Raw genomic sequence first — 23,373 nt, 5'->3', positions numbered from 1 at the left:
ATTAGACTACTGGTGGATCACAGTCCAATGTCTCCTACTAGAAGAAAAAAAAGGCAATCTCATGGAGACCTGTACAACTTTAATAGAACTAGACAGGGTAATTGCACAAAGGATGTCCCCAGTGACCAGGGAGAACCAGGGCTCATTGTCTAAAGATACAACTATTTAGGACTGAGATGAGGAGTAATTTCTTCACTCAGAGAGTGATGAGTCTGTGCAATTCCCTGCCTCAGGTGCATAATTGTTTAATTGTTCTGTTTCAACATTAAATCAAAGCAAGGGTCACTTACCAATACAGCAGTTTTCATATTTGTAAAGGTGTTGTACTTTATCATACTCGGGAGCAGATTATCATTCTGGGAAAGAAAGATCCAGTTAGGCCCTTAGAAACTATTACAACTGAGGCAACTGATGTCGATTGAAACTGAAGTGTATTGAGGAATGTAAGACAGTCAGGAAGTATTATATTAAGCACTATAAGCTGCATCAAAGTCAGCAGCACTACCGTGAGGGAATAAAAGCGTAGAGTGTAAATCATCATATATACTTGTGTAAAAATTAAGATTTTGAGACCAAATTTTTCATAAAACGTAGTGGGCTGACTACTGCTCGAATAGTAGGCATGTTAAAATAAGAGTTACAGGATTTATAAGAATGTGGATGACAGGAAGTATGTCTGGCTGAAGTTACAGTGAAAATTGTGTGTTGCGTTGCTTTGTTTCTCTAACCAGATTGTTGATCTTAATCTGAAGCTGTTCCGTTAGCCATTTGAAGTCATCGGGGCTGTTGCACCATTTGTCTGTTGCAATAACAGGCAGAAATACCAGAAGACTCAAGCAGCAGAGTGCCTATAATAAAACACAGAAATGATCATGACCAGCCATGCCTAGCAACCAGTTGGATACATTAGCATGCACATATATACCATGGGAACAGGCCATTCAGTCCAACTAGTATGTACTGCTGTTCCCATGTCACACCTTCAATTCAATCAATATATCACTCTAGTACTTTCACTTTCATCTGGAAGACAGTTAGCTCGGTTGGTTTGCAACACAAAGTAATGCCATAACTTGGGCTCAATTCCTGCATTGGCTGAGGTTACCATGAAGAATGTGCCTCTCAATCTCTCTTTCCTCATCTGAGGCATGGTGACCCATAGGTTAAACCACCACCAGTCAAGTCTCCCTGATGAGAAAGCAACCCTATCGTCCAGTAAGATTGTGGTTATTTTACCTTTATTTCTATCTAGATTCCTCTTAGTATGTCGACAATAATTATGTGTGTCTTTTTCCTTTCATTAAACCTTTATTGTGAACGTAATGTCCATTGAAGTTAGTGCTAATGCAAGTCAGTGGTGATATCAAGCAATCTTGGGGCTAAAGAGATCAAATGATATGAGGGAGAAGCAGAAACAGGATGTTAGATTTGATTAGATTCCCTACAGTTTGGAAACAGGTCCTTCGGCCCAACAAGTCCACACCGACCCTCCAAAGAGAAACCCACCCAGACCCATTCCCCTACATTCATCCTTGACTAATGCACCTAACACTACGGGCAATTTAGCATGGCCAATTCACCTAACCTGCACATCTTTGGACTGTGGGAGGAAACCGGAGCACCAGGAGGAAACCCATGCAGACACGGGGAGAATGTGCAAACTCCACACCTGAGACTGGAATCGACCCTGGATCCCTGGCACTGTGAGGCAGCAGTGCTAACCACTGAGCCACCATGCCACTCCATTGAGTTGGATCATCATGAATGGAAGAGCAGGATCAAAGGGCCAAATGGTCAACACCTGCTCCTATTTTCCATGTTTCAATGCTTCATTCATGGGTCAGAAACAGCAAGTCAGATGCAAAGCAACGCCTCCTCCATTAGACGTTACTGGAAGGTTTGCGTCACAAGAGAGGCTGGATAGATTGAGAGTTTTTTCCCTGGAGTGTAGGATGCTGAGGGGTGACCTGATAGAGGCTTTTAAAATCATGAGGGACATGGATAGGGTGAATAAACAAGGTATTTTACCCGGATGGGTGAGTTCAAAACTACAGAGCATAGGTTGACGGTGAAGTTATAAAAGGAACCTGAGGGGTAACCTTTTCCACATAGACGGTGGTGCCTGTATGGATCAAGCTGTCAGAAGAATGGGTAGAAGTGGGTACGATGACAACGTTTAAGATGTTTGAATAAGTATATGGATAGGAAAGGTCTGTTGGGATATGGGCCAAATGCAGTCAAGTGGGACTAGTTCAGTTTAGGAAACATAGTTGGCGCAGGTGAGATGGGCTGAAGGGTCTGTTTCCATACTGTATAACTCTATGATACTATGCTTCAACAATTCCCCTCAGCATAGGCCCGACAAGCAATCCTGGGTTTGTTTGTACATGCCAGGGGCTGACCGTGATTGTTCGCGGTTTTAGATCATCCACTTTTAACACGGCAAACCTATTGCACTGCAGCAACCACCTGATTTTGGCTGACCAGGAGGCACTCCCACTTTTACAGAAGGATTTACAGATTGATAATCATCTGATTGGCTGTGTTACGGCACACCTTCTGTGCTAACCACATAGTGGTAAGAACATTACCCTCTCCTCCACAAGATCTCAGGGTAATCCTGTCATCTCTCTGTGTGACCCTGTGGCAACAATTATTGTCAAATTCTATGCCCATGATGGTTGGAGATTCAACATTCAAATATATTTCACGAATCCATCCATAAGATATACAGAGCTTCTGTCTCATCTCTCTAAACTGGATTTGATCTCAGTTTGTACAAGTGAAAAGCCAACATCAGAATCCTTAAGTTAACAGCCTTTGTGTCTTTAGTAATTCTTTTGTTGTGACCGCAGGAAATTTATAGTTGACACTAAAACAGAAAAGACTTTGCTGTGTTTTGAAACTGCAACTGGATGACGTCGTCATTTGGAACCATGCACACCGAATCTAAATACTTCTCTCTGACAATCAATAGCTTTATCATGAAACAAACACAGAGAATGCTGGAGACCAGTCAGTCTATCGTCTGTGGTGGGAAATTGTTGAAGCTTTTGTCTTACATTGCAAATGATCTGGGCAAAGAGGAATGGAATAAGCCAGCACAGAGGTGCACCTTTGTAATTGAGTCCAACAAGCCATCAACTGCAAACTCTAGTCTGTCAGCTGTGCAGATTGAGAGGAGCTTGTGAGGGGGGGCCATGGTAGAGAGGCCCAAGTTCAAGTCCCACCTGTTCCAGAGATGTGGAAAAACATTTCTGACCAGGTGGCTGAGAAAATATCTTCACAGATTGACCGTAAACCAATTATCCTAAATTCCAAAAAAGTTCTAAAATGTAAAGATTTGCAGCTCCGGTGCTGGTTATTGTAGTTGTGGGTATGTTCACTGAGCTGAAATGTCACCTAGGCAGAAGTGGGAACTGCAGATGCTGGAGGTTAGAGTCAAGATTAGAGTGGTGTGCTAGAAAAGCACAGCAGGTCAGGCAGCATCCGAGGAGCAGGAAAGTCGACATTTCGGGCAAAAGCCCTTCATCAGGAACCCTTTGTTCCTGATGAAAGGCTTTTGCCCGAAACGTCGATTTTCTTGCTCCTTGGATGCTGCCTGACCTGCTGGGCTTTTCCAGCACCACTCTAATCTTGACTGGGATGTCACCTAGACATCGGACGGAACATCGGCAAATAACATTTGCAGCTAGCTAACATTCCCACAACTATGACACGTTGTAAATCTTTAGGAAACTCAGTATTAACCATTGTTAATTCAGAAGTTCCTAACCTGCTTGACATTTACAGTGAGATAACTGGGATTTTGGAGATGCCTGACTCTCTCAATTGGTTCCAATTAATAGACACTGCAGAGAATTTGAAAAATTGTCAGAGAAATCAAAAAGGAATTTGGGGGATTTTCTTTTGAACCGAGCAGCAAGGAAAGTACAGGCCCAAAGAAAGTTGTTTTCTAGATTTCTATATAGCAGGATTAAGAATTTCACTATATTCTATGGCCAAACACATCATTTTATAAAAATCAAAACAACTGCAGATACTGTAAATCAGACACAAGAACAGAGATTGCTGGAAAAGCTCAGCAGGTCTGGCAGCATTTGTGGAGAGAAATCAGAGTTAACGTTTTGGGTCGAGTGACCCTTTCTCTGAGTTCTGAGGAAGGGTTACTCAACCTGAAACGTTAACTCTCATTTCTCTCTACAGATGCTGCCAGACTCGCTGAGCTTTTCCAGCAATCTCTATACTTTTATGCCATTTTATAATTCTCCTTTGATTTTCATTTGATGTGCATTCACTACCACAGTCTATCCCAAATAATTACCTACCGAGTGATAGTTGAATATTCTTGCTCCTAACCTGAAGTTGTCAGTTAAAGTCCCACTTCACAAACTTGAGCAGATAATTAAGGATGACATTTCACTGTAGTTCTAAGGGAGTGCTGCACTGTCAGAAATGCTATCTTTTGGGTGAAATGTTAAACTGATGTAAAATTTTCTAGCAAGAAGTTCTTCCCAGCAAGCAGTCTGAGATTTATACCTCACCAAAAACCTAAAATGACAACCTGGCTATTCATTAGACTTGGGGTTTATGGGTGTTTGCTGCAGCAAAAATAATTGCCGCAATTTCCGTGCCTACACTTCATTGACTGGAAAATGTTTCAGAAAATCCTAAAGTGCAGAAAAGTGCTACATAAATTCAATTTCTTCCTTTTACTTAGTCATGACTGAAAGCTGGGTCAGTTCCAAAGTCTCAATGAGAGATTGCTTTGCATAGCAATTGGCATATTGGCTTTTGCACACTTCATGTGGTCGCACTGGTTACAAAGGCTCAACAATGTCTCTTCTTCCTCAGGGAGCTGAGGAAATTTGCATAACGGTGAATACTCTTGCCAACTTCTATAGGTACGCCATCGAGAACATTCTGGATGTATCACTACCTGGTATGGCAACTGTACCATTCAAGATCAGAGACGGTTACAGAGAGTGGTGAACTCGGCCTGGATAATCACAAAGGCCAACCACCCATCTAGAGAATCCATCTACCAGGCTCAATGTCAAGGAAAGGCCACCAGAATTCTCAAAGATCCATCCCACCCTGGCAATGTTTTTCTACAACCTCTACCATCGAGGAGAAGGTGCAGAAGCCTGAACACACTCATCAGCTGGTTTCGAAACAGTTTGAACCCTACTGTTCTCAGAATACTGAATGGACTCACAAACTCTTATCATTTGCCTATACCTGTGTTTTTGTTTTTGTCGTGTTTACCTATTATTTACTCTCTATGCTACTTAACTCTGTGATCTTCCTGTGTTGCTCACAAGACAACACTTTTCACTGTACTTCGGTACACATGACAATACATTCAATTCAATTCAATTCACACTGACCTCAGGTCTGCACAATGGAAAATATTTTCCACGCAACACAAGTCACTTCTGCACTGGTTTCTTCAGCTCTGCTGTGAAAACTGAGTATTTAAGAACTTAAATATGCCATTCAATTCCCCCCTTCCTCCCACATTCAGATACAACTTCATTTATCTGCACCTCAACTCCATCCCCATCTTCATCTCCCTATCGCATTCCCAGCTACCTTCCCCTCAGCATCACCCCCCTCCCATTTATCTCTCAGCCCCCTTGAGACACCCCCAATATTCCTGATGAAGAACTTATGCTTGAAATAACGACTCTCCTGCTCCTCGGAAGCTGCCTGACCTGCTGCGCTTTTCCAGCGCCATACTTTGTGACTCAGATCTCCAGATTTGGCAGTCCTCACTTTCTCCTCAATACCCCACCCCTTATAAAAGCTATTGTCTCAGTCTTGAAATTTTCAATCAATTTAAACTCATTCAGGTGTGGGAGGGATGCATGAAAAATCCCAGATTTCTGCTTCCCATCACCTTACACTTGTGTAAGTGTTTCCTTACAGAACCCATGAATGGTCTATTTCCAATGTTTAAGCCATGAATCTGTGAAACCTTTGTATTCCTCTTCTCCATCAGAGGAATACGTTGCTCTCTATCCACTCAACTAGCTCCTTTAATCACCTTACAATTAGATCATCCTTCAATCTTCTATACTCAGATCCTCGTCAATACAACCATCCTTGCAATTTAATCCTTTCAGTCCAAATATTGTTCAATTAAGTCTGTGCTCTTCCTCACCTCATCATTAAAGAAACATGGTGCTCAGAACTGAATGCAGAACTTTAAATGGGTCTGCATTTAAGAGTTTACCCAGATTTTAATACCTCTTTCCGAAAAACTTTAAAACTCACGTTTCCATGTGATAAGCAATGAGCACTTACTGTTTGTCAGCAAAAGTGATCAATTTATTAAGAGTAGTTGACATGGGCTTTGACTGTGATCAAAAAGCTTATGATTTGACCTTTCTGAAACTGTAAAGGGAGTGCAGATATTTGGAATCCACCTGAACTGCACTTTTCAACTCATATCACGAGTAACACCTGCCATTATAATGTGGTGAAAAATCACTGCACTACATATATGCAACATTCACACCCTTCTAAGAAATAACTGTGTGCCATTTCAAAGGAGGAATTAACCTTGGAAACAACCGTGTTGACACTTTAATTGAGCTGGGGAACAGTCGAAACTCATGTGTTAACCCACTTGCATGCTAAGTCTCCTACCTGTGACAAACGACAGTATCACACAGCAAACATTTTCAACATTACCATCTACTAAGTCAATTACATCTTGCCATAAGTCTTCAACTTACATCATTCAGTAGGTTGCAAGCTAGTAGTGAGGGAGAGAGAACCAGGATTCTTGCAAATGCTCATATATTTGCACAGTGATAAATAGATGAATGAACAAATGGAATTAAGGAAAGGATGGGCAGAGGGATGGATGGTCTTTACCAAACTATGCAGTGGGCAGGGTTAATTAAAGTTTAAGTTTCATTTTCATACAAAATTATCCAGTTTGATGAGTGATAGTTAAAGTCTGATGTCTCTAATGATCGTTTTCAGCAAAATGCAGCAAGAATTCAAGGATCTAGGTTTCTGAATTGCATAACCACATTGGAACCACGACAGAAGACCAATGAGAATTTTACATCATCCATTACCAACACCAGTCAATTGACTGGTAAGAACTGTTCATGATTCTCAATCTCTTGGATCATTTAAATGCAGGCAGATCCTCAATCTTAATGCTGCTGGGAAAAATCATCCACTTATTTCCAAACACATGACATGCAACCTCACAGACACCAACTTAATTAACTATCAGCAAAAGAAAAGGAGATTTCAAAATCACCCACAGTTCCAAGTCCAGAATTCAGACACTGTGGTAAATATCAACCGAAAACAAATCAATGGTTAACTATTGGTATCCCAGATTGGCTCATTCTATAAAAATAGATCAATCCAATACGAATCTACAGGACACAAAGTTCTTTCAGATGATATCAGATTTGGCCCATAGTATCATCTGGCCAAAACTGTCCCAGACTGAATAATGACAATTGGAAGACACGAAATATGGTAATTGCTACTTTGATCAGTTGATGCAATAAATTAGCTTAGCTTTTCCAAACTCTATTTATTGACTCAACAGGTCCCAAGGACATCCAGAAGATGAACAGACCATTTGGCCTGAACAAGTTAATTCCCTTTCTAGACTTCTTCTGAGACTACCAAGCAGATGTAAAAACTTAAAGATTGTAATACTCCAGAAAATTTCTAGAAATTCTAACTGATTCATGCAAACTTCAGGATATGATTTCTGATTCATGCTGTTCACCTCCTACGAATTGCATTCTGTGTTCATGCTGTCACCAGCACTGGAAAAATATCAAATCCACATGGTATTTCTTTGTGCAGTTAGACTGTGGATGATGCCAGAGTGAAGGCATTCAGTGCTTAGTCTCATCCTAGCTTTGATTTGGAGGAGTTGGTATTGGACTGGGGTGGACAAAATTAAAAATCACACAACACCAGCTTATAGTCCAACAGGTTTATTTTGAGGCACTAGCTTTCAGAGCACTGCTTCTTCATCAGGTGGTTGTGAAGCAAGACCATAAGACATAGAATTTATAGCAAAAGATTAGTGTCATGCAGCTGAAATGATATATTGAACAAACCGAGATTGAGTCTTTCATCTTTTCGAATGGGTTTGCTAGTTGGTTTAATATGTAAATCCCAGAACTTCTTTTAAATCATATTCTCAAGATAGTTTAATGCTTTAATACAAAAAGTGCCATCTTAGCTCAGACAATCCATTAAAGGTGCCTGTATCCCAATTTTGAGTCAGGCTGGATCTATTTCCAAAGTGGAATTTACAAAATATTACATGGAGGTAGGTTATGCATTTTTTGAGCAAAGTAGAATATATCTGCAAATATAATTTTGCAAAATAGAATTACAGTGAAAACTGTGTAATGTTGCCACACACAGCACCATATTAGTTACCACCAAGTAGTAAAAGATACACTTAAAGGTTAAGCATTACGCTCACAAAATAAGTAGAAAAATAAATAAATAATAGTTAACAATAATGTAATTCTTAATATGAACTGGAAAAATTAAGCAATTAAGTTAAAAGTTCCACAATCTTTGATGAATCCTCCACATAGCTCACTCTCTGGGAAACCTCAGCTGCCTGTTTTCAATGCCGCTAACACTGCAGATACTCAATGCTCCCACATTGGCCCACAATGCCGTCGCTGCTGCCTCCCCATCTCCTCCTGCTGCCACTGGATCATTCATTCACTCCGAAAGGCCCCATGACCTAACTTTTTTTAAAAACGGTGCCAACCATCCAATAAAAGGCAAACCCAAAGGCTATCATCAGAGAAGGAGCATCCGCAAAGGAGTGAACTATTCTGAGTGTCTCTGGCAAACCCAGGTGCCCCGGGAGGGGAAACTGACAAATAGCAATGGCAGAAAGAGCATCTGACCCACTGGTGAACAGCAAACACTATCTGTGGCAGGGTGTGTGGGTCCAGTATTGGGTTACTAATGAAGCATTAGTGCAGGCTTCTGGATTACACTCAAGTAGCATGACCACTACATCACCATCTCTCCTGTGCCTCCATATTCAAGTCAAGTGCAACAGCCTCTCAGTGTCAAGCCTCTTCAGAATCCTGCAATTTTTTTAGTGAGATCATCTCTCATTCTTCTAAACTCTGGAGAACATCAACTCAATTTCCTGAGCTTTTTGTCATAGGACAACCCTCTGAGCAGGGGGACAAAGCCAATCCAATGTAAGCCTCTCTGCATATACTTTATTAGGCTTTATTACGTTGCTACATTACAAACACCTTGGAGAAACTTCAAGTGCAGGTTAGTGTTACCAGCCTATAATTGCTGAGAATTCTTTACAAAAGGATAGTTACTCATAGATAAAACCAATAACCCACCTGGCTGGCCTGAAGGACAATGGCCATCAGTAAGGAGGTCACAACAAAGCACTGGGGCTAACCAGTTAGTTTGCAGAAGTTACTAAAAGTGTACAAACAGCGCACTGACAGCTGTGTTTTATCAGAGCCCACTGTTTTTTTTTGCTGTGTCACACTATTGCTGAGGGAATATTGGAATGAATAAAGCAATGCATTACTAATCCACCAGGAAGTGAAAATTCCTGATAGCCACAACCCACAAAAAACTCAGCAATGACATCCAGGCTCTGTCTGAATGAACAATAAACACCTGCACATTAACATAACAGACAGAATCCCTACAGTGTGGGAGCAGGCCCTTCAGCCCAAACAGTCCAAGCCAACCCTCCAAGCAGCATCCCAACCACAACCATCCCCCACCTTATCCCTGCATTCCCATGGGCAATCCATCTAACCTGTACATCTTTGGATGTGGCAGAAAATCTGAGCATATGCAGGAAACCCACACAGACACGGGGAGAATGGGCAAACTCCACGCAGTCAGTCACCCAAGGGTGGAATTGAACACAGGTCCCTGGTGCTGTGAGGCAGCAGTGCTAACCACTGAGCCACCGTGCCGAGGAAAATTTCACATAAATAAAATGAATGGGCAGATAGGTACAAGGATGCCACTCTGCCCTTCATGCCCGTGACATCATTCAATTATCATGGCTGACCTTAATTGCAAGTCCTCCTTACCTACTTTGGTTCTGTTTCATTGGCTGCTATTGTTGAAAAGAAATTTATCAAATTCAGAAGTAAACTAATCTCAGATCTTTTTTTTGTGGGGAAGAGAGATTCACATTGTCAGGATGCTTCGTGTGAAGAAATGTTTCTTGATATTACCACTGCATAGCCTAGCTCTAAATGGAAGCTTTCCATTCTTACTCTGGTCTCCTATACACGAGAAAATAATTTTACCTTAACTACCCACTCCTTTCATCATCTGGCATTACAATGGTCAAAGTTCAAGGCAAATGAATCCCTCCTCAGATACAATAGGATTGAAGGAACAAGAGTAGTCCATTCAGCCCCTTGAACCTATCCCATCATTCACCAAGATTGTGGTTGATGCGTGGCTTAACTCCACTTACTTGCCTTTGATACCTTTGTTTAACAAAAACACCCTCTCTATCAATGTCTGGAATTGAACTTGGGTTCAAAGAGAGGTTGGCATAACTTAACATTATCTCTATCCTTTTGCATAGTCCAGAGAGATAAAGGCTAACATTCCACTATCTCATTCATCATATTGTGTCCAATAGATAATGACTAAGATGAGAGGGGTATAATGCATTTCCCTTTAACCCCACTACTCCACTGACCATAACATAAATGTAAACATTTTACCCAGTTACCAATAGGGTGGCATGGTGGCTCAGTGCACTGCTGCCTCACAACACCAGGGTCCCAGATTCGATTCCAACTTCGGGTGACTGTCTGTGTGGAGTTTGCACATTCTCCCTGTGTCTGCGTGGGTTTCCTCTGGGTGCTCCAGTTTCCTCCCACAGTCTAAAGATGTTCAGTTCAGGTGAATTAGCTATGCTAAATTGCCCCATAATGTTAGGTGCATTAGTCAGAGAGAAATGGATCTGGGTGGGTTACTCTTCAGAGCGTCGGTATGGACTGGTTGGGCTGAAGGGCCTGTTTCCACACTGTAAGGAATCTATTATCAATTAGATACCTTATATTCAGTTTAAAATAAACAGATCCATCAACCAGCTTCCTATAAGAATTCAAAGAATGTATCAAATTTTGACACATAATCATCTGATGAAAATCCCTGAGAAATGATCCTAAGGGATATTTCAACATACAATTCCTAGGACAATGATATTCTTCTCTTTGTTTCTCTTGTGAGAGCTCAATATTGGAACTCAAAAGAACCCAAGTTCAGGAGTCCTTAAGAAATCCCGAATTAACTGTATGAAAGATTGGGATTATCAAATGGTATATGGCCCACATTTTAATTCTCACTATTTATTACTAGAGTTGTGCTTACTGAGTGCATGAACATTTGTCTAGATATGTGTTAGCTAGGCAAACTTGAAATGCTTTTGGTTACCCTTACTGGTGTTCTTGGCATTGAGGCATCCCGCTCTTTCTACATCAGACACTGAGCAAATTCCGGGATCATTTCTGGGTTCTGCATTGAATAAAACAAGTATGTCACTTCAATCCCCCACCCAGATTCAATCAGTCCAGTTGTCTCGGAGGCAGAAGCAATTTGCCTTGTAAGAAACCTGATTTTGAAACTGAAATTTCCTCCCACATCCTCCACATCAATGAAGTACTGCACAGAAATAATGAAAATATTTCTGTCATATCGACTGCGATGTACCCCAGCTTAAACTAGCCACGGTTATTAGGACCCGGCCTTTGACAAGTATAAGTGTATAACCAGCACATGTAATTTGCAAAGAGATTAGGAGTCATGCAGGATTTGACTTATTCCTGGAGCTTCCATCTCACAACATCCCCATCCAGCCAAGCAACCATTCTGCCCTCATCTCCAATTGATTTTTAGCAAATAACGCACTCAAAGAAAATAAAATAAAAACATTTGGTTCTGGTGCCTCTATGATATTTCCTTAAGGGCAGCTTTCTGCAGTGTCCAAGAGATTAATCTGTAGTTCTCAGAAATGCCAATCCTGGAGACCTGGCAGCTCTGTCCAGGAAGTTGCTCACTGCCTAAACACAACAAAGCAATAAGCCATCTCTAGTTGATACATCTCACACACAACTTGCATCACTAGCACTGCGGTTTATTTGGGATTTCAAACCCAGTTTCCTGTTGAAATGTCTCCTGTTCAAAGAATCTGGTTTCATTTTCATATTCATAGGTCTTCTCTCAGGTTTATCTTGAAATAAATAAACAATGCCTTGAATCACCACTGTTGTTCCAACATCCTCAAGGATGTTTTTCAGTGTACCTATTGGATTATGGGCAGTAATGGACCATATTGCCCAGCATGGCAACATACATCATAGAGTCATAGAGATCTACAGCATTGAAACAGACCCTTCGGTCCAACCCATCCATGCCGACCAGATATCCCAATCTAATCTAGTCCAATTTGCCAGCACCCAGTCCATATCCCTCTAAACCTTTCCTATTCATATACCCATCCAGATGCCTTTTAAATGCTGTAATTGTACCAGCCTCCACCACTTCCTCTGCCAGCTCATACCATACACACATGGAAAAAGTTGCCTCCTAGGTTCCTTTTAAATCTTTCCCTGCTCACCCTAAGCCTATGTCCTGTTGTTCTGGACTCCCCCACCCCTGGGAAAAGACCTTTGTCTATTTATTCTATCCATGCCCTTCATGATTTTATAAACCTCTATAAGGTCACCCCTCAGCCTCCGATGCTCCAGGGAAAACTGCCCCAGCCTATTCAGCCTCTCACTTCAGCTGAAATCCTCAAATACTGGTAAATTTTTTCTGAACTTGTTCAGGCTTCATAACATCCTTCCAATGGGAAGGAGACCAGAATTGCACGCCATATTCCAAAAATGGCCTAACCAATGCTCTGTACAGCTGCAACATGACTTCCCAACTCCTATACTCAAATCTCTGACCAATAAAGGAAAGCATACCAACCACCTTCTTCACTATCCTATCAACATGTTTCAGCACACACACTGTTCCACTGGGGTCACTGGTTAGTGACCAGGCCTCGGAGTCATTAGAGTTAACTCATCAACCCTCCAGATTACTCATCAATCTGATGGAGGCTGAGGGTCCTCCTCCTCCTCCTCCTCCTCCTCCTCTTCCTCCCAATTGCACCTCTCTGGCTAAGATAAACTCACTCAGTAACAGAACCAGGGAATTCCTGATCTGAGGGTCTCAGTTAAACACAACATTGAAGCAAGGGGACTTAAAAGTTTTGTCTTTGGATTTCCATGAACATGTGCAATATTAAGAGACTGACCAGTTCTCATCCCTTTCCCTTTCTAGTTAACACAACCGCAGGTTCAATGATTACTGCAAATTTATGTGGATGCTGGAGGTAAGGAATTAAAAACAGGAAGTGCTGAAGAAATTCTGCAGGTCTGGCAAAGCCTGTGGAGAGAGAAAACAGAGTTGCTGTTTTCAGATCAACATGACTTTTCTTTGTAACCCCAGAGTTTGATGCAAGAATGATATTGGACTTGAAATGTTTCTCCCTCTGAAGGACTTGCTCCTCCCCGTGGAGAATGTCTTCCCCTTTGGGTTAATCCCATAAATTTTAAAGTTTGACTCTATTCTGATCACATTGCTTGAGCCAAATTCAGGGGCTGGCCTCTGCACGACTTATTACAGGAAGATTAGAAGGAAAACAAAAACCTTGTCAGGTCAGAGTTTAGATTTTATCAGATGTTGCAATTTTCACATTGGGTAATAATGCTCCACTGTCGTGACATGGTTGAAATATATAGGCACAGCTCATTGGTAAACTCCTGCTTTTCCATGGAGCCCTGTGTCTAAAGTTTGGGACATAAATTACATACTGTCAAACTATGCAAATCACAGGTCCATCTACAATTGGGCCCATGAAATAATATACACACATTTTAAAGACGTTCTTTGGTTTTAGCCAGAAGAGAGAAACACACATCACACACAGATATGTTTCTCTCTTTTACTCTTTTTCTTTAGCTACATCACTACAATCTCACCATTTAGTACACATGCAGAGCACTGGTCATAACTGTAAAACAACAAAGTGCCACTTCAGTTATGAAGATAGATTAGAGAGTTTAGGGCTATTTCCATGGAACAAAAGAAGGTTGATAGGAGATGTGATCAAGGCATTCAGAATCTTGTGAGGCCTGGACTGAACAAATACGGAGAAACTGTTCACACTCATGAAGGGACCAGACACACGAGGACACAGTGTTAAAGTAACTGGCAGCAGGGACAAAGGTGACATGAGGAAAAATATTCATGCATCTAGTGGTTAAGTTCTGAGATACCTAGAATATGTTTTCCTTCAAGCCAGAAGTAGTCTATGTAGATTGGAATATCCACATTTCAGTTCTAATTAGAAGACTTGTGTTGAATGAACAATATGAATTTTATTGCATTATTGTAACTATTGATTTGATTTGATTGATTATTGCGACATCTACCTCAGTACAGTGAAAAACTCTGTTTTGTATGCAGTATAGGCAGATCATAATATACAAAGACACCAAGATCATAGGGTGATTGAACAGAGTGATGAATACAAATTTACAGTTATTTACAGGCTATGTGAATATGACCTACTTTCCAATAGAGAATATAGGAGCACATTACCTCAGGTCTGTCCCATACTTTACCCTGACCAGATTCCCATAGTATCATCACAGTGGATGGTGTGCTCTGTATTCAATCAACTATTAACCCTTTTAGACCCATATACAATGGAACGCATTGCCTGAGAATGTGTAGAAAGAGGTTCAAATAAGGCACTCAAAAGGCAACTGGACCGCTGTCTGAAAGAATGTTCAGGACTACGTGGAGAAGGCAGGGTTTGGCACTAAGTGAATTATGAATTTGGAGAGCATTCTCCTGTGCAGAAGTGATGGACTGAATGGCAATTTTCTTTTATTCATTCACAGAATGGTGGCATCGCTGGCCAGGTCAGCATTTATTGCCCATCCCCAATTGCCCAGAGAGCAGTTAAGAGTCAATCATATTGCTGTGGATCTAGAATCACATGTAGTCCAGATCAGGTAAGGATGGCAGATTCCCTTCCCTAAAGGGAATTAGAGAAACAGACAGGCTTTTATGACAATCAACACTGGTTACATGGCCATCACTTTATTCCAGATTTTTACTGAAATCAAATTTCCCGGCATGGCAGGATTTGAAACCATATCTGGCCAAGTGATATTACCACTATGAAACCATCTCTTCCTGCATTGTAACCTTCTGTGATTTCAGGAACTGAAAAGGTAAAACAAGGGTAAGTTGCCATAGTCTTAGAGGACCACAGTGCTGTTCTCTCTTAGATAGAGAGTGACTGGTGGTGAGGTTACCCTGAGAGTCACTATTCCTCAGGCGAGGGGAGAGGTTGAGAAGGTGGGACCTTCGTGGTGACCTCAGCTGGTGTAGGAATTGAACCTGTGCTGTTGGCTTCACTCTGAAGATGTAGAAATTACACTCTCCATGGCAAGGATTCAGTCACTAGCTGGAAGTGTTCCTTTCAAACGCTAATAAAAGTGGTGAAAGTAGACTTTTACAATCTGTCTCCTTTTCTGGAAGACCTTTTCACTTCTCTATTTTTCAAGGTTTTTATGAAAAAGCCTTAAAAGAATGACTGACATTTACATAGCGCCTTTCAGATCCTCAGGATCTCAGAGAGTGGCAGTAAATTGTCACACAGCAATATTCCACAAACATCACTTTGCTAAATGACTGTTTAAAGTTAATAGAGTCATACAACATTGAAAGAGGCTCTTTGGCTCACCATGTCTATGCTGACCAACAAATGCCAATCTGCACTAATCCCCTTTACCAGCAGTTAGTCCATAACATACTACGCCCTGGTATTTTAAGTGCTCATCCAGATGTTTCTTAAATGTTGTGAGAGTATCTGCCTCCACCACCCTCGCAAGCAGCATATTCCATATATAGGATTCCTACAATGTGGAAGCAGGCCATTCAGCCCATGGTGTCCACACGGACCCTTCGGACAGTATCACACCCAGACCCAACCCTATCCCTGTAACCCGGCATTTCCCATGGCCAATCCACCTAGCCTGCACATCTTTGGACTGTGGAAAGAAATCAGAGCATCTGAAGGAACCTTGTGCGGACATGGGGAGAATGTGCAAACCCCACACAGACTGTTACACGAGGCTGGGATCCAACCTGGGTCCCTGGTGCTGTGAGGCAGCAGTGCTAATCACTGAGCAACCGTGCTGCCCTATCCACCACCTTTGGGTGAAAACAAAATTTCCTCAGGTCCCCTCTAAACCATTTACTCTTCACCTTAAACATATGCCATCAAGTATTAGACACATTTGCCATGGGGAAAAGATTCTCACAGTCTACGCCTCGCATAATGTCTTTTGGTGAAGGAAAACATAGAAACATTTACATCCACCTGACACAGAGTTGTGAAAGATTAAATCTCTGACATTGCAGTACTCTCTCAGGGCTGCATTGAAAAGCCTGACTTTCTTTAAAATCACCCAGAATTTCTAAGCAGTGGTTTAAATGTATGGAAAGCTGTAAGCCTTCTGCAGGCAATCTCCTGATCCATGCAGGTAAAGACCAAATCAGTTCTGTGATCAGAAGCAACACTAAACAACAAACCCTCCAAAATATGCCAATCCTTTCAAAACCAGAACTAGTTAAATAGTGTATGACTTGAGTTGAACCTAATCTATATCGAAGTGCTGGTATTGGACTGGGGTGGACAAAGTTAAAAAATCACACAACACCAGGTTTTAGTCTTCCAAATAATACTGTTGGACTATAACCTGGTGTTATATGATTTTTAACGTTATCCAATCTACATTGTGCAGTTCCATCCATCTTTATTGAGAACTTTGATTGAGATTCGTCTTCACACTAAAGTTCTGCAATTAAATTTCTATACCATGCAATGTTTTGTATGAGCAACTTCCCTGTATATGAGTTCACCAGAGCCTCTCACGTCTTCTAATATCTGGTTCTAATTACCATGCTGCAATTTAACCACAAACAGTATCACATCTCTAACGAGAATACTGTACTATATAGGCGACAGGGGTTAAAGAACAGTGCTGGGAGTGGGGTAAGGGGCAAGTAGTGGCTTGATATCCTAACTGGTCTTCCTGAACTTTCTCTAACTGGTCCAATTTTACATCAGTGAACAGATATGTAAATGTCTTTCTGCCATAAAGTTTCTAGTTCAGCCTGTTCATTAAAGTGTTGCTTGTGCATTTTCTTTCTGTGGCCTTGCTTGACTCAATCATGTGACAGAGAGCAATCTTTACACAAATGGAATGCAAATGCTGGTACCAGCAGAATGGTTTGTGGCATTTTGGAATGTTAGATGACTGAAGTGATCCTACCACCACTCACATGACTAATCAAATAATGGCTTCACAAATAGTCAATTACTCATAAGGAAATTACTCTTGGAATTTCCAAGGCTTTCTCTAATAACAGGTTTAGAGAACAAGAACATCACTGTAACTAGGGAAGGGGTCCTTAGAACTAGCAACACACAGAGAAGTCATTTACCTCCTGGGATCAAACTTGACTTCCACAGCCCAGAGAAATGCATCATTTCCTGCCAAGCTTCCAGTGAAAGAAGTCCCAAAGAAATTCCAGCTGATAGCATTCCCCTATCATCACCTTTCACCGTTTAAATAAAAATCTCTATCAAATCTCTACTTAGACTCCTCTGCTCCAGCAAAAATAGTCCGAGCACCTAGTGCTAACAGCAAATTACGGCTGGAATCTGTACTGACAGCAAGAAAAGGCTGGCGATCAGTGGGTCAGGCAGCACCCATGGAGAGAGAGCCAGCTAATGTTTCAAATTTAAATTCGAAATGTTAGCTTGCTCTCTCTCCATGGATGTTGTCTAACCCACCGCGATCTCCAGCATTTTTTGTTTTCATTATTCTGGCACTCATCCCCTGGCACAGTTTGAGTCTTTCAATCCATTCCATTCCTGAAACTGCTTTTCCACTGACCCCAGATTTATTGCACTGCACTTGACCTTCATGTTACAGATGTAATGGAAATGCAGTTTAAGATGATTTGTGGTTAGAAGTGCATTGATGAATATTGCTTGGAAATGTATAATCTACTCAAGTGGAATAGTTAACAGTCCCTCTCTTCCATCCCACTGTGTAAAGGGTTGCTAGAGGCCACTCTTCTCTGTAATGGATCACACAGTAAAAGCAAGATGGGCCATTTTGAGGAACTTCATTTTAATACAGAAATATGGATATACACTGAGATCTAAAGGTGGTTTTCATTGATTATCTGTTCTTTTGCTTTTGCAATTGATCCCCAAGCTTTGGATAGAGTGGATATTGTCAAACACTATTACTATCCTGTAGTAAGGAGGATATTCCAATGACCACATCTTAACCCAGAGTGGGAAATTGTGCAGTTATCCTTTGGGAAAAAATGACAATTCTTTTTAGCCCTATATCTAAAAGTGGCAGAGATATCTCTTATGTTAATTATGCCACATAGAAATACTTTCCTCCGGAAACCGATACTTATCTATAAATCTTCAATATTCCTTCTGAACAGAACAAAATAAACAGCATCTTCCCCTCAAGAAAAGCTCACTCTGTGAACGACCACCTGCCCCTGTTGATTCTCTCACCAATTAAGGACAACTAATGAAGGTCCCACCTTCTTAACCCTGCCCCTTGACTGAGGTGTGGTGACCCTCAGGTATGGCGAGTCGACTCACAAACCTCCCACACTAACCCAGCCTCGACCAACTTCATTCACATAAGCAAAACTGAGCCTTCAAAGATAAAAAAAAGTGTCTTGCATTTGTAGAGTGCCTCCATCAAGTAGCCACTGAACATTCTAAAGTGCTTTCTAGCCACCAGCCTGATGATCTGTTTTCTTTTTCCATGATCTGATTGAGGGATAATTAATGGCCAAGGCACTAATGGCAACTTTGCTCTTCCTTGAAACAGTGCTCAGGAATCTTCTACATTCACTTGACAGGGCAGGAGGGCCTTTGGTCTAACATCACATCCAGAAGGCAACACCTCCAACAGAGCAGCATGCCCTCTCTACTGCACTATGGATTCAGCCTTGATCCCTCCAATCCCGGGGCAGGATTTGAACCACAGCTTTCTGAGCTAAGGGAGAGGGCTGTACTGACTAAGCCCCGGCTAGCTAATACACAGGGGCCAGATTAAGGCTTGTTCTGCGCAGTCCTGAAAAATATGCAGTTGGGTTTTTTGAGAATGGCTCCAGGGATGAGGCACATCAGGTAAGAGGAAAGATTTGAGAGGTTGGGACTGTGGAAGATTTTGTAGGAATGGAGGCTTTCACCATCATGAGGGGTTTGAATAACATAGACAGAAACTGTTCATGACTGTGAAAGAATCAAGAAACAGAGGGCACATAGAGTCATAAAATAGAATCACTGAATCCCTAAATGCAGAAACAAGACCCTTCAGGCCATTAAGTCTGAACCATCCCATGCTTGGAGCCCCGGATAGGGTGTTTTCCCATGGCTAACCCACCTAATCTGCACACTACAGGGCACTTTGGTTGGCATGGTCAATCTACCTAACCAGCATATCTTTGGATAGTTCTGCACAGCTTAAAAAGAGCGGTGCAAAAGAAGTAAATGTATAGTGAGAACATTTTTTTTTACATCGCGACGGTTTGGGTTTGGAATCCACTCCCTAAAATTTTGATGGAGGCACAATTGAGGCATCCAAAAGGGCACTAGATGATTATTTATGTAGAAACAATGCACAGGGCTATGGGGAAAGGGCGGGGGATTGGTGCTAAGTAAAAAAGACTAGACAGCTGAAAGGATGTGTATGTGTGTGTGTGTGTTAGTAAGTGAAGGTCATGCGTGTGCATGTGTCGTACGTGACAGAAGGGAGCACAATTTTGATTTCCCAATCTTGTTTGAGAAGATATATTACTTAACGCTGATAAGAAAGCGCCGGACTGGAAGTAGAGGGAAGGAAATGGGATCAGGGACCTTAATCTTCACTGCTTTAGGAATCAGCAAATATTATGGAAACATGTTTATTTACAGCAGAGGAAAGGCTATTGTATCTTTGGTGGCTCCATCGCTCCAAAGCTATCCTCATTGACCAATGCCTACGGTCTAGCATTTCATTCTTCTTCAAACTTTTATCCAATTTGTCCCAAACCAGTGCATTCATCTCAGCTTGACTACTTTCATAGTACAGCAGACCGTCTGAAAGCAATCACCGTGTGCAGAAAATTCTTCCAAAAACTCTCCATATTCTGTCAGCAATCATTTTAAATTGATGACCCTCTTAACACTGTCACGCTAACTAAAGGAAATCTCCTTTATCTCCTCTTCAGGCTATCAAAACTTTTTGTAACATTAATAACTGGCTTGTGTAGCCACAAGCCTTGTAGCATGAGGGTTCCAATTCTGAACATTGGAGAAGTGACTCTCCTCTCTGCTGATAGTTTGTGGCCTGCATTGGTTTCCCCCGTTGTTTATTGGTTTTCTGAAAGCTCTTTCATTGACACCACTGCACATGACATTGTTCTCTGTCAGTACATTTCTCACTAAAGCAAATAATTTCATCCTTTCTTCACAGTTTCTCGCACGTGGCTGCAGGTGTCACTGTTAAATCATTATGTACCTCAGCATCTTAATATCCAGTCCAGTCTCATTTTGCTACAACAACCGATATCAATCTAAATTTAGTTTACTTACTGCAATACTGGTACTCCCAGAATCTTTAATCTCATTTCTTACTGAAGAAGGCCCAAAACGTCGATTCTCCTGCTCCTTGGATGCTGACTGACCTGCTGCGCTTTTCAAGCAACACATTTTTCAGCTCTTATTAAAAACTGCCCATCCACAGCATGACCTTAGTGAATGATTTTGAAAAGAACTTTGACTAAGATAAGGGAAAGTAAGAGAATCCATTATTAAGAAGGTAATAATGGGATTTTTAAAAAATCACAATGCAATCAGGCAGAGTGAACAAAGCTTTGGATAGAAGACATTGTGTTTAACTCATCTATTTAATCTTTTTGACAATGTAACATTTACAGTAGACAGAGGGGAACTGGTAGGTGTAGGTACTCGGATTTTCAAAACACATTTGATAATGTGCCACATCAAAGGTTGCTGTATAGGGATAGAGTGCATGGTACAGGGAGTATTATATTACTTGGGATAAGTGGTTCATTTTGAGGTTGAGAAGCAGGAGCTAGTAGAGTGCCGCAGGGAACAGTGCTGCGCTGCCGACTATTCACAATTCATGGCAATGACATGGATGAAGGACCAGAATGTATGACAGCTACATTTGCTAATGATGTCAAGATGGGGTAAGAAAGTAAATTGTCAAGAGGAGTTAGAGAGGGATATGAACAAGTTGATTGAGATAGATTTGTAGTATCTAAATCCAAATTTGTCCATTTTAGCAGGAAGAATAGAAATGGGTGGCAAGGTGCCTCAGTGGTTAGCACTGCTGCCTCACAGCGCCAGGGACTCGGGTTCGATGGGCGACTGCCTGTGTGGAGTTTGCACATTCTCCCCGTGTCTGCGCGGGTTTCCTCTGGGTGCTCCGGTTTCCTCCCACAATCCAAAAGATATGCATGTCAGTTGAATTAGCCATGCTAAATTGCCACGTCAGGGGTAAATATTGGGTAGGGGAATGGGTCTGGGTGGGTTACTCTTCAGAGGGTCGGTGTGGACTTGGTGGGCTGAAGGGCCTGTTTCCATACTGTAGGGCATTTAATCTAATGTAATCAAAAGCAATTAAAATGGAGAAATCAATATTAAGAGGCATTTGGGTGTCCTAGTAAATGAATCACATACAGTTAGTGTGGAGATCCAAGTTATTAGGAAGGCAATGAAATGGTGGGGGGGGATTGTGACTGTTGCAAGGAAAAAGGAATGTGAACGTAAGGAAGATATACTGGTGAGACCACATCTGGATTGCATTGTACAGTTTGGTCACCTTATTTGAAAAAAATATATAAATACTTTTGAAGCAGAGGAAGTTTACTAAAGTAAGCCCTTGGGTGAAGGGTTATCTTACAAACAATGGTTAAAGTGGTTAGGCCTAAATCCACTGGAGTTTAGAAGACTGAAGAGCTTGAAGGTGTCTGACAGGGTAGGTACCAGGAAGATGTTTCCTCTTTTGGAAGAGGTTAAAATTAAGGAATGTAGATTAAGAAGAAGAAGTAGAGATCTACCCTTTAATTTTGTTCAAATTCCCTACAATTTGGAAACAGCCCAACAAGTCCACACCGACCCTCCAAAGAGTAACCCACCCAAGACCATTCCCCTATACTTACCCCTGACTAATGCACCTAACACTATTGGCAATTTAGCATGGCCAATTCAGCTGACCTGCACACCTTTGGACTGCGGGGGGAAACCAGAGCAAACCTGGGGAGAATGTGCAAACTCCACACAGACAGTCACCTGAGACAGGAATTGAACCTGGGTCCCTGGTGCTGTGAGACAGCAGTGTTTATCACTGAGCCACTCAGTCAATGTGCTGCTGCATCTTAAGCAAAGATACAGAGATTTTCTTTCTCCCAGAGAATCATTAGAGTGTGAAATTCTTTTCCCCAGATGATACACATAAAAATTTAGAAAATAGGAACCGATGTAGGCCATTTGGTCCTTTGAGTCTTCTCTGCCATTCGATTTGGTCACGATTAATCATCCTACTCAGGACCCTGTTCCCAGTTCTTCCTACACTCTTTGATCCCTTTAACCCTGAGAACTAAAACCTAACTCCTTCTTGAAAGCACTTGATGAATCGGTCTCAACCACTTTCCGTGATAGTGAATGTCACAGGTTCATCACCCTCCAGGTGAATAAATTCTTTCTCATCTCAGTCCTAAACAGTTTACCCTGCATCCTTAGACTGAGCCCTGGTTCTTGAACTCTGGTAATGGAGGCTGGGTTTTTAAATTTCGTCAAGGCTGAACCTGGCAGATTTTTGATAGCCGAGAGTGATAAGAATTCTGAGGTGGCAGCAGGAGATTGTAGTGGAGATCAACTAGATCAGCCATGATCTTACTAAAGGCTGCAACAGGCTCAAAAGGCTAAATGGCCTACTCCTGCTCCTGTATTCCATATTCCTGTGGCATTCTCTGTAGTGATGAGTTCAAAATTACACAATACTCAATCTGTAGTTTAACTAATATTATGTATAAACTTATTTTTATATTTATAGTCCTGCACTGTCTGTCCTATTTATAAAATCCAAATTATGTAAGACTTCTTATGGCATTACTTGCATTGAAACATTTTGTGCATTTTAGTCTCTGTTT

General features: G+C 41.5%; 1 protein-coding gene across 2 annotated transcripts in view; it reads right to left on the bottom strand.

Moving 5' to 3' along the window:
* LOC122563059 overlaps window positions 1-23,373 on the bottom strand; it is a 60,236-nt gene that overhangs the window by 24,219 nt on the left and 12,644 nt on the right. For both annotated transcript variants that reach the window (XM_043716413.1, XM_043716414.1), the window contains exons 2-3: window positions 729-848; window positions 291-356 (exon numbers count right to left, since the gene is read on the bottom strand). In XM_043716413.1, the coding sequence (XP_043572348.1) occupies window positions 291-356; window positions 729-848 (186 nt within the window). The remainder of the gene's footprint in view (window positions 1-290; window positions 357-728; window positions 849-23,373) is intronic.

Source organism: Chiloscyllium plagiosum, chromosome 26, assembly GCF_004010195.1.
Source record: "Chiloscyllium plagiosum isolate BGI_BamShark_2017 chromosome 26, ASM401019v2, whole genome shotgun sequence".
Lineage (NCBI taxonomy): Eukaryota > Metazoa > Chordata > Chondrichthyes > Orectolobiformes > Hemiscylliidae > Chiloscyllium > Chiloscyllium plagiosum.
Note: the sequence above shows the minus strand (reverse complement) of the source record. Positions and strands in the feature narration are given on the sequence as shown.